Below are 12404 nucleotides of genomic sequence, written 5' to 3' on the forward strand. Positions count from 1 at the left end.
GCAGGACCGTGTGGGCAGGTCTTGTTTCCTTCCTTCTGCCTCTTACTCTTCAGATTGCGTTGTATCCGGGGATTTGGTGCAGCACCTTACATCCCTGCTAGTCTGTCTTTCGAGACAAGATTGTTCTTGTTGACGTAATTGGCAGTAGCATTAGCACCGTCACGGTTTGAGAAGTATGATGCCAGTGTAAGTTACTACTTAATCCCGTGTCACGAGCCTGGGACATACACATTAGAATCTTTGTGGGGATAATTACCTAAAAATCATTTTTTGCAAGGTGACGAAATAGTGTTTTGGAAGGGGAAGAGGGGTAAGAATAAGCTGTTCACATGTCAAGGGAGAATGTAAAGTCTGTGTGTGAGAATTACAAGGTGAGAATTACAGTCACTGTTTTGGTGGGCATGGGCATGTCGCCACTCACACCTGAGGTCACTGCTAGCGTGCATAAAAGGCTCGTGATCCTTCCTGGGTAGTGGTTGTTCAGTCTTGAATTTATCAGGACACGCTGAGAGACTTTGTCTTTACCTGCTGCAGAGTATCAAATTTGCATGATCTTATGACAGACATGGATGTAAAAACATTTAATTGGAGTTTTATGAAATAGCTTTGTTGTAAATAAGGGAAAAATACTGAAATTAATCTTGACAGTGGCTTTCTTATTTATTTAATGTGTGTAACTTCTTTTTGTTAAAGGTGGGACAGAAATTGTCACAGAGAGTGACTTTCACAACGGACATTCTGTAGCTGGAGTAATTGATCAAGGAGGTGTTGGTAGAATGCAGCGAGAAAAAATGGTTTACATGGCTGTTAAGGACTCTTCTCAGGAAGATGAAGATATTAGTAAGCATAATAAGAAACATTTTTGTTTCTCATGCTGTTTTGTACAACAATATAAAACATCATTCTCAAGGACTTTTTTAATTTTTCTGAAGGATTCTTCAGCCTGAAGTAGTAGAAAACTAAGCTCATCTTCACTAAAAATAAAAAGCAGGCTATAATTATTTTTTTAATTGATGTGGATAAATGCACTTTGTGCATACTGTATGCAATCATTTCATTATTTATATTAAATTTAACATGTCCATGGATGAAGTTAATGAGGTTAGTCAAATTTCTCATTTTTCTGTTTTCCTACTGTGAATTGCCTTGTTTAATCAGCTTTCTGGCAAAGTGGCAAATAAATGTCATCAGTTACAAGTTTATAAGTTTGTATATTTGAATTTATGTTGATATATGTCTTGGATTTATATTTATTGATACGTGTTTTCTCTCTTTAAGGAATGTCTGAATAAACAATGATCCCGTAAGGGAATGGGTGACTCTAAATGCCAAAGGAAGAAAAGTAATTTATAACGGGTATCAATCAGAGTGGGAGCAAATTAAATGAAGGAAAATATAAGATGAGCAGAATAAAATTAAAAATGTGTTTTTCTCCTTTAATCCAGGCTGTGCTGAAATAGCAGATGAAGTTTATATGGAAGTTATTGTAGGTGAAGAAGAAGCTACATCACTACCAGACACACAGCTTGAAGACTCTGGCGTGAATAAAACTTTTGTCCCTGTTGCTTGGGCTGCTGCTTACGGTAGGAAGCTGTATGCTTATTTTCTAAAAATCCTTTCCGTTATTTTCTCCCTAATCTACCTTTCAGAATCTCCGTGCAAATGTGATAGTCTCTCGCCTTGTTCTAAGGGTTTGGAAACAGATTCTTCTGATCTCTTAGCAGTGTCAGTTAGTGGAGTTGATGAAATGATGTGAAAAAATGTTTTGACGTCATTCATGACGTTTTTACACATAAGGTCCTTAGGTTTTTTGCAGTTAAGTATGAAAAACAGTTCCATTTTTACATTGTTTTTTTTTTTCAAGTGGTAGCCTGTCGAACATGTTATGGATGACTTTAGTAGTTGATTGTCTTGCATATAATGAATGGATTGCTGTATGTTGAGTTTATGAAATAGAAAGGAAAGCTGTTAGGAGAATATTTATACTGTTCCTGATTCTAACGCAGATGCACCGAATCTGTGGGTTTCAGTGATTGGTTAATCTGGCTCTTGGAAGAGCTTATAAAAAGAAGAACAACCTTAAGTATTTTACATCAGCTAGGAGGAAGGGGAAAAAACTTTTAAAAAGTAGGAATAAATGGGTAAACATATTCCTTGTAATTTCAGTTTATATACCTGTTCTAAGCCTGTTAGTCCTTCAGGTTAGAAACAAAAAGAAAAAAGGTAATTTGTTCTCTGCAGCCATGCTTCAAATAGCAGAAGTGTCTTATCAGGACATACTGCAAATTCTGAATGTTCTTTTACTTTGTATTCTTTTCTCGGATTTTGGCATACTAAATGTTTGTTAGGAGAGTATCAGGTCATCCATGGTTCATGTTATAATTAAGTGACCAAGGTAGTCAGTTAAAATCCGTTGGTGTGGTACTTGTGAGCTCAGTAGTTGGGCTGATAAAGTGGTTTAGAACCACAGAGACTTGGTACGTAGCAGTAAACGCTTTAATCCAAAATGAGGAATACACTTTTAAGGTGTTACTTCTGCATCTCCCAGAACTTTGTAGTGCCTCATACAGATGAGTGCTGAGCAGCTGATAAAGTCGTCTTAATCAGCCTAGTTCTACTCCAGAAAGATAAAGTACTTTGATCCCAAGAACAAATGGTACATTTTAGATAACCTTGTTTCTGGAGAGGTTATGTATGAGGTTAAAAGTGTGCAGAAACAAGCATAGTAATTATGAAAAGCAGGAAAGACAGTCAGCATGGTAAGCATGCAAAGACAGCTTTAGTGGATGTTAACTGTTTACAGAGATGTGATTTTATTTCCTGGGGCTCATAATTACAAAACACTGAACTGATTCTGAACCGCACGTCTCAGTTTGGATAGAGTTAAGCCTTAAAGTTAGTTTTCTTTCATTATCAGACTTGCAAAGGCATCGTCTTTAAAAAAAAATTAATTTATAACGACTAAAATACCATTTTCTGCAGGAGACGAAAGAAGGCTACCCAGAAGATACGAAGATGGTCAAGCGGCAGGTAAGAACATGTAACTGTCCTTGGTACCGCGTTAAACTAACTTGCTGGCTTGGAAAATACAAACATGTCAATTCTCCTGATCAGGCAATGCAGAAAATTACCCATAAAGTATAGGCTGAAGGACTCTACAGTCTTTCTCTACTATTTTGAAATGAAAACAATTCTAGGTGTGTTGTAGGACTTCAGAGTGGGTGGGGAAGTTGGGAGGATCTGCCAGGTTTTTAATATAGTTCTGTAGTCAGAAAAGAGATAATGCAGTTGTTAAGAAATTAACCCAAGTTAAACAAAAGGAAACAACCAGCATAACTCAGAAGAAATTAAGGTCTTGAAAGTATGAGAAATCAAGGAATACATTTGAAAGTTAATCAGTGTTTAAAAAATATTACTGGCTTCTGCCAGCAAACATAGATAGTGCTTTATAGTGGTGCTCTTTTCTTTTTTTTAATATATATGTTCATTGTAGAGGAATGGGCAGTATTTTTTTAAAAAAAAGTAGATATGCTGCTGTGCAATTCCAGTCATCAGTCCCAAAGAAAAAAGTTGTTTAAGGTTTTTTATGGTGTCTAATTTTTGTTTCTAGGAAATAACTTGGATACACGATTAGAAAACAAAAACGGTAATGCAACACAATACCTGCAGATTTGTGATAGCATTAGCACTAATAGAGTGCTAAAACAAAAAAACAAGAAAAGGAGGAGAGGAGAGGCCAGGCAATGGCAAACAGGTAAACACTGTATGGCTATGCATATTGTCATGGAGTGGCACTTACTCCTGTACTATTCCTTTTTTTTTTTTTTTAAAGCTGAGCAGAATTAAAAAATATAAATGATGTTTTGCATATTTCCTGTGTCCTTCCCCCCTCCAATTCTGTGTGTAGAAGATTAATATTTTTTGCTATTCAGAGTCAATACACTTAGGGCTGATGCAATTCGTTAGAATTTTGCAAGCTATTAAAAAGTAATCGTGGAGATACTTGCTGCACATACGATATTACTGGTCTGTTTGAGCAGTTTCTAAAACAAAACTATATAAACGATAGGTGCTGTGGATTGCTTGTTTTTAAACTACTGAACCATTCTCTTGTCTGCTGCAAGTGTAAGTGCATGAATCTGAACAGCAGTTGGCTGATTTAAAGCTTCTTAATCAGTAAATTTGTTTCCTTCATAACTTGTTTTTGTTTGTTTAAAAACAGCTGTTATAATAGGTCCTGATGGACAGCCCTTAACAGTTTACCCTTGTCATATTTGTGGGAAAAAATTTAAATCCAGAGGATTCTTGAAAAGGCATATGAAGAATCATCCAGATCATATGATTAAGAAGAAATACCAGTGTACAGACTGTGACTTTACAACTAACAAAAAAGTAAGTTTCCACAATCATCTGGAAAGCCATAAACTTATAAATAAAGTTGATAAAACCCATGAGTTTACAGAATATACGAGAAGATACAGAGAAGCAAGCCCGTTGAGTTCTAATAAACTAATACTGAGGGACAAGGAGCCTAAGCTACACAAGTGCAAATACTGTGACTATGAAACTGCAGAGCAGGGACTACTCAATAGACATCTGCTTGCAGTTCATAGTAAGAACTTCCCTCATGTGTGTGTGGAGTGTGGGAAAGGATTCCGTCACCCATCAGAGCTGAAAAAGCATATGAGGACCCACACTGGGGAAAAGCCATACCAGTGTCAGCACTGTGTCTTCAGGTGTGCTGATCAGTCCAATCTGAAAACTCACATCAAAACCAAACACGGGACTGATCTGCCCTTTAAATGTGAGCACTGTCCCCAGGCGTTTACAGATGAGAAGGAACTGCAGCAGCACACAGAATTGTTTCAAGGGCATAAGACTCATCAGTGTCCACATTGTGACCATAAGAGCACCAATTCAAGTGACCTGAAGCGACACATTATTTCAGTGCACACAAAGGATTTTCCCCACAAATGCGAGGTATGTGAAAAAGGCTTCCATCGTCCATCCGAGCTCAAAAAGCATAGTGAAACCCATAAAGGTAAAAAGATACATCAGTGTAGACACTGTGACTTTAAAACATCAGATCCTTTTGTACTTAGTGGGCATATCCTCTCAGTTCACACCAAGGACCTGCCTTTTAAATGCAAAAGATGTAAAAGAGGATTTAGGCAGCAAAATGAACTTAAGAAGCACATGAAGACCCACAGTGGAAGAAAAGTTTATCAATGCCAGTATTGCGAATATAGCACTACGGATGCGTCAGGCTTTAAACGACATGTAATATCAATACACACAAAAGACTATCCCCATAGGTGTGAGTATTGCAAAAAGGGATTCCGTAGACCATCTGAAAAAAATCAGCATATAATGAGGCACCACAAAGAGGCCATAATGTAATATATGATCTCAAGAAGGAAGCAATTTAGAAACTGTGATACGCTAATTGGGGAAAAAAAAAATATCTCATGAACTGTTTCTCCTGGTTTCAAAGCTTGATATTAAATCATAACTTTACATTCTTTGTATTAAAAGTCTTAAAAGTATTAGGGTTGACAGGGGATCTCATAGCCCTATGATTGTTGCTTATCAGAACCTAAAGAGCACTACAGAATGCAGAAGGATGGATGAATGTCTTAAATTTGCAGAAAGATGGATGAATGTCTTCAAATTAGTAGTATTACATATTGTTAAGTGATAGAAGACAAAACAAAGATGACTGTGTTACCCATTTTGTCAGTAACAGCATTTGTCTCCAATATGAAAACAGTTCAGATACATGGTGGGGTTATTTACAAATTGTTTGCAAAGGCAACCGAGTCCTAACTTCTTGTGCAGTTTTTAAAGGAGAGTATTAGTCAGTCACTTGATCATAACATTTTAAAATCGTGCCTAGAAATTAAATTCCAGAACTGGTCAAATTGGGGGAGGGAGGGATTTGATTTTATTTTATTTTATTTCCTTTTTAAACATTTCATTGGGGAACTTTCTTGTTTCCTTTATTAGTTTAGGTCCAACAAGCAATTTTCTTTAATGGTTTTCAAAGCTGCTAACCTATTTTATTGCAGGAAATGATGTTTAAAATACAGCATTATGTTATGGTCTCAAAGGTGGTGTTCTGGTGCTAGGGTTAAAGATGTGTATGTATATAATTTCCCTTTTTTATCTGAAACTGCAGTTGAATGTTGTTCAGTATGGCACATATAACAAAATTAACTTTGAATTTGACTTTTTTTTAAGGATGAAATGGATGCAGCTCATAGTGTTGTGACTCAACACTTGATTTTTTTTCTCGCTACTTTAAAGTCTTCTCTAAAAAATTAAAGTTGAAAATGTAGGGTTTTTTAATTAAATTTCAAAGTACTTAGAAGTTCTTTAGGGCAGTGTTCTTAACAGGTGTGACTGTTACTGTCCTACCTGCTAATATGAAATTTTCAATATAGACATAAAATTGCACCTTTTAATCAATTCTTTAAAAAAATTCTATACGATACTATAAACATGCATTTTCAATCTGTAAGAAAGTATATATGCAGTATTTAACCAGAAAAATACGCTGCCACTAGAGTTTGGAGGTGGATCTTCAGTTTACAGTGTATACATTTAAAATATGCATCCCTTTAAACAATGCTTTGTGTTAGCATGCTGCAAATCAAATGGCGCTTAATATAACAAGCTGGTCTAGGGCTATTTAATGAAAAACCTGTTCATAAATGTTATGCATATAATGTGTATTTTTTACTTTTTTAGTTGCTTCATGTTTGCACACAGCTGTTCACATGAGAAATTGTAACTTCATGCTATATTGTGGCTTTGTGTTTCAGATAATGTTCATATTTTGTTTTTGCACCAGATGAGAATCAGTTCCTTGAGAATAAATTTTTTTTATATTTCTAAACTTCAGAAAGTTAAATTTGGGAAATCTCTTAGAAAAATACGTGTTTTATGTGGCTGTAAAAAATGATGTACACGCTGTAAAATAAGATTGTCACTGTTATGTGGGATTATTATTTCTAAATGTGTTACTCATCGTAACGGGCATACAATAAAACGCATCTCTTGCACTCCAATTTTTTTGGAGTTTGCTTTTCATTTATGGTGTTTAGGAATGTCTCATTCTCTGTAAATTTGCCTGGTATTTTTAATTACGTTATTCAGTAATTAATGTGTAGTAACACTTCCAGTAAGCAGGTTACCTGAGGTATGTTTATCAGACTGTTGAGGGGAAGGTACTGCTGTTTTACTTGACTAACTCTTTAAAGTTACAGATAATGGATTTGTACGTGTTTCTGAAACAGTTACCAAATGTGACACTGACATTCCTTTGAAATTCTTTCCCTTAAGTAAAGGTAGAGCATAAAACTTCTCACATATTTTGGGAAAAGCCAGGTAGGTTTTGTCTTTCTATCTGTGTAATAAGAGCAGCTTGCAAAATGAAATGCTAAAAATACTGCTGTCTTTAATTTCCCTTTCTTTTTAGAATACTTGAATTATGACGACAGTAATAGATTAAAAACTTTTAAGAAGAGAGTGTGATATTAAATGAACTCTTCCATCGAGGATTTCCACGGGCTTTTATTTTAGCCAGTGAACTCATCGGTGGTGTATTAAACCCCAGAAATGATGCAGACGTGAATGTATTCATCTGGTTTTTGTTTACGCTACTTCTTTTTGTATGTCCAGCAATCAAAGGAGGAGGCCGTAGGATTCCAAGAAAATCTTGAGATCAGAGTTGTGGCTTTTTGACAATTTTAATGCTTTATTCCTGGACGTTATGTTGAATACATAGACTGAAGGAGTTTCTTCATAGCAGACCGAAGATGATGATTCTGACTGTGACAAAGCACATGTCCATGCTGGCTCATTTTTCCACCTTATGGATGGATGGAATAATCAGGTACTTGAGTATTTTAATCATTTTCTGTAGCCAACTTTGTAGAAGGACTTAGTCCCACATTGCCTAAGGGTCCGTCACAGTTCGTGGGACAGAACAGCACGCGGGGGCTGGAAATGACAGGAATGACACTTGTGAAGAGCAGCGTTGCGGTCAGCTGTGAAACCCAGCCACAGTGCGTTGGCCGTTGCATTTGGGTCATGTTTTGGTATCTGTTAGTGTTCATACTCGGTATTTACTGGTGGCCTGTATTAATGTTTACACTTCACAATGTATGTCTGAGGAAAACAGTAGTGTTTCTTCCAAGGAGTGCAGTGAAAGCCTTTGAGCTTTACGTGTCTGATAGTTTAAAATGAGCGATGTGGGTTATTTGGTTGTGGTGGGCAGTTCAGTGTAAGATTGTGTTTTGTTCGGAGTCGGTGAGCGGTATCTGCTGCTCTTCAGAGCACGGGGCAGCAGGGTTTGGCACCTGGGGTTTCTGCTGCGTCTGGTTTTTTATTGTCCTAAAGCTACATATGGTAAAGGGTGCAAAAAAAATTTTAACTTATTCAATGATAGTATATAGTGAATGCTGGGTAAAAGTTTAATTAATTTACGGTTTCATCGTTATATTGTAGAATGATTAACTTCTGCAACTTTGTATTACAGAAATTGAAATTGGGATTGAGGTTTTAACAGTCTGTAAGTCCACCTCATGCTCTTTTCTTTTTAGTTAAGGAAAAAAATACCATACCTGTTGGAACATGAAAAACGTTCCTCACAAATTGTAAAAGATGTAAGGGGGGAACAGTGGTTGGAAGCCCCTGTCTGTGGTAGGTTGTTACCCACTGAGGTACAGATACGGGAAGGGCGTGTAGGACGTGAAGCGGCGCAGCCTGGTGCGATGCTGTGTGTGAGCCCTGCTCTCGGCGGTGGCTGCAGAAGCGTGTGGTCACAGCCAGCCCTGCCCAGTGTGAAGTCTGGAGTGACCGGTTTTCTGTGGCTGGCTAATTGCATTAGCATTTTGAACGTCTCTTTCTTGATATTAATTGTCTCTTCCTCTCTCAGCAGCAATGGACAATGAAACCTAGCTGAGAAGAAAAACTGTGGAAACAAGGTCTGGCTAAGAGAGGAAGAGCCTTGGGACTGAACCCGCACAGTGTTAAGGGTAATGCATTACTACCCGTGGTGTTGAATTTTCCAACGGTTTGAAAAAATAAGTTTGTCGGACTTTTTGCTTGAGCAGTGGTTTTAGAATTCAGTAGCTTGTGACAGCACTGCAAGAGTGCGTGCTTCTGCTCAGCCCTTTGCTGCTGCTGGCCAGTGCTGCTTAGGTACTGATGCCTTGAGGCTGGATTTATGTGGTGGTCTTTGTAATCACACCAGTGATTCTGCTCCTTCTCCCAGAGCGGACACCTTCCTGTGTCGAAGATTCTTGTAACTCTGTCCAAGCTGGATGGTGAATAGGCCAAGGAGGGGGTGGAAGAGGTTAGGAGAGCTCTGGTGGCTTTTTAAAAAAAAAGAGAGTAATAATGTGGATGGAAGGAGGAGGGAATTGACAGGAGAAGGCCTGTGCAATGTTGCAGGTGTGACATGGGGCTGTGGACGAAAGGATGTAGAATTTGGGGTTCGGGAAGGGAAAATAAAGGAATATATCTGCTATACCAAGAGAAACTTGAGAGGAGGTGGTATTACACGCAATGCTCTTTGTGTATGTTGAGTAATTTAGGATCTTTTCACATATATCTTGTGTATGTATTCGTGCAACAGAGGATAAGACTTGGGTAGAACCTTCCACCCCTGCCCCCATGTTTCCCCAGTAACTGAAATTCTGTAACTGAAGCAGGCGGTTGGTTGGTATTGGTGATGTGAAAAGGAAGTGACTAGGAAGTGGTGGTTTAAATCTTCTGAAATGTAAGAATAAAATTTCACCTGAATTGTCAGCAGTTTGAGGCACAGTTCCTAGATTCTTTTCAGTGCACTTCCCAGTAAATATTTCAGAGAATTTGGGATGGCTGTTGTATTGTTACCGTGGACGTGTCATGATTTTAAAAATGCTTCTTGTCAAATCACAGTAGAATTTGCCTCTCAGTACTTCCACGGGTCCCTGCTCTGTGTCGTCCGTCCTGCCCTGCTGGCTCCCTCCCCCGAGCTGGCAGCGAACGCCTCCTGTTGCCCAGACCAGTGAGGCCCTTGGGGTGGGACAGAGTGCTCTGCAGGCAGGTCCTGCTGGCTCACTTTCAAAGCAGAGGAGTTCCTAAGTGGTGGTGAGAACAAGTGAAAGTGAGACACTTACCGCCTGTGAGCCGTGCGAGCGTTTTGACTTACATGTTGAGTTGAATGATAAAAGTTGGTGGTGCCGTGTTTTCTTACTCGTCCTAAAAACTCTTGAGTGGTGCCTCCCATCACTGTGAGCTTGCACGGTCTCTGTTCTTGCAGTGGCACCTGTTAGCAGACGTGATACTGCACCGCCGCGCGTGCCTGCCTTAGCCCAGTGTACGTGCACCTGCCCCTCCGCCCGTTCCCACGGAGGGCTTTGAGCCGTCCTGCTGAAGCCACCCTCACTCGGCCAGTTACTACAGCTCTGTCCCCGCACCGCCAGTTCCTTCCCCAGTACGGGGGAGGAGGGGTGACCTTGCTGTGATGCTGCTCGCGGCTGGGGACCACCTGGGCTGTGTCTGGGTTTCTCCTCACCTGCTGCTGCCTGTGATGTGCAGACGCATCGTGGTGGCTTGAGCAAGCCGCGAGTTTCACAAACATGTGGAAGGGTTGCTCTGAAATGTCAGATTTGTTTACTGGTTTTTATTTGAATGACTAAGAACTAAAAGCCAGGAGCAGTTAGAAGTGATTCATGTCTTGATCATCATCTGTGTTTTTGTTTCTTCAGGTTTCAGATGCCCACAATTAAAGGTAATGAAATTGCAAAAGAAACTACGGAGGAAGGCCGGCAGAGCGCTCTCAGGGTCGAGGTAAGTTCCCTGGCTTGATGCAAAGCCTGTGTCACCTCTTCAGGCAGGACGCTAGAGCGGTCGGTCACCTCCAAGCCAGGGCTCTGCTCGGCTTTTATTTTGCGGCTGAGGCAGAGACACAGTTGCGTATTGCACACTGAGTTGTGTGGGAACTGTGTCAGTGATAGAAACCAGAGGAGAGTTTGCTCCTCTTCAGTGTAACAACAAGGACCCCTGCGCTGTTCAGGCCGCGAGGGCTTCATTCATAGCCCCGTGGGTAAGGACACACAATCCGGGTGGGCGGGCGGGCGGTATCTGTGGTGTTGTGAATACATGAAGTAAATGCTGTCTTTGTTTTTTCTGACCTGTTTATAATTGGGGTGTTAACTAGCATTTACAGAGATGAGTAAATGAGAAAAATGTGTTTCTGTAAACTCCAGCACAAATGACGTTAGGTAAGTCAGTTTCAGTTCAACAGGAAAGAGGCAATAGCTGAGACTACAGCAGCTAACATGCACTTCTGTAATAAAAAAGTGATCTGCTTTTTTAAGTAAATCTGGTTGGAAAACAAAACCAGCCCCAAAGGGCCATTATGCTTCATCCGCTAGTCTGATCTGGCCTTTTGACAAGTGTCTGTTGCTTTGTGTTATCTGAGTAAAATATGGTATGAGCACTGTCAGCTCCGCAGCATTTACAGTGTACAAAAGTCTTACGATACCCTAAGGAGCAGCAGCGAAGCCGGTGTTTGGTACGGCACAGCGCTGATGTCTCTCTTGTTCTGATCGGCAAACCAGGCTTTTTTAAATAGCACATGTTGCTCTTCAGGTGTGAGGGCAAATCACGATGTTTTCACATTTCAGATGACACCAGCTGTATGTGCATAACGCCGGCCTGCGCTGTGACACTGCGCCCCCAGGCCCCGGGGCTCTGCTCAGAGCCGCATGGCACGCTCCGGCCGGCAGCGCCACGTCACCTTCAGCCACAGAGCGTTAAAGAAGCCCTGGCTGGTGAATACGCTATCCCGGAGTGTCCAGTGCGCCCATTAATAACCCGTGTTTCTGCTGCTCGTAGCTTCTCCTGAGCCATTGGTGTAACGCGCCCAGCTGAGATCACGGCAAAGACCACAGTAAGTCAGAATTACTCTGTCTCCCTCAGTGGGGGTGAGTGCACGGCGAGCAGTGGGATGGCATTCAGCAAACGCGGTGTTCTCCCCCTTCTGTGTCTTGTTTAACGTTTAGGGCACTGAAGTTGAAGAGTCTTCCAATGACACTGTAACTAAAATTATTAACTGGGGTAGAATACACCCTTTATCTAAATGCTATACAGAAAGGAGTGGTTTGTTTTAAAAATTTAGTAATTTTTAACTTATTAGAACCTCCTTCTATAGAGCCAGGCTAAAGTGATGTCATTTGCTGGTGCAGGCCCTTAAGGGCCCTCGCAGCGCAATGGGCAGGGTCTGTGCTCGGCTCTTTCTCCCACTTACACGTGGACACCCCAGCGACACGCGGCTGGCAGCCGGAAGGACCAGCGCTCTCCTGTCACCTGTAAGGCTCACCTGGAGGAAGCAGAGGCAGTATCACAGC

At 40.4% G+C, this 12404-nt stretch overlaps 1 protein-coding gene across 11 annotated transcripts in view; it reads left to right on the plus strand.

Moving 5' to 3' along the window:
* ZNF711 (zinc finger protein 711) overlaps positions 1-12404 on the plus strand; it is a 48469-nt gene that overhangs the window by 35060 nt on the left and 1005 nt on the right. For 6 of the 11 annotated variants that reach the window (XM_080365217.1, XM_080365220.1, XM_080365222.1 and 3 more), the window contains 5 exons: positions 694-840; positions 1446-1583; positions 2983-3030; positions 3611-3754; positions 4223-7092. In XM_080365217.1, the coding sequence (XP_080221343.1) occupies positions 694-840; positions 1446-1583; positions 2983-3030; positions 3611-3754; positions 4223-5400 (1655 nt within the window). In that variant the 3' untranslated portion in view covers positions 5401-7092. Of the gene's footprint in view, positions 1-693; positions 841-1445; positions 1584-2982; positions 3031-3610; positions 3755-4222; positions 7093-7480; positions 7899-8941; positions 9042-10760; positions 10843-11681; positions 11948-12404 lie in introns of those variants that run through there. The other 5 variants (XR_013923763.1, XR_013923764.1, XM_080365225.1 and 2 more) reach the window with 5 other exon arrangements.

This window comes from Falco punctatus (assembly GCF_963210335.1).
Source record: "Falco punctatus genome assembly, chromosome: 15".
Lineage (NCBI taxonomy): Eukaryota > Metazoa > Chordata > Aves > Falconiformes > Falconidae > Falco > Falco punctatus.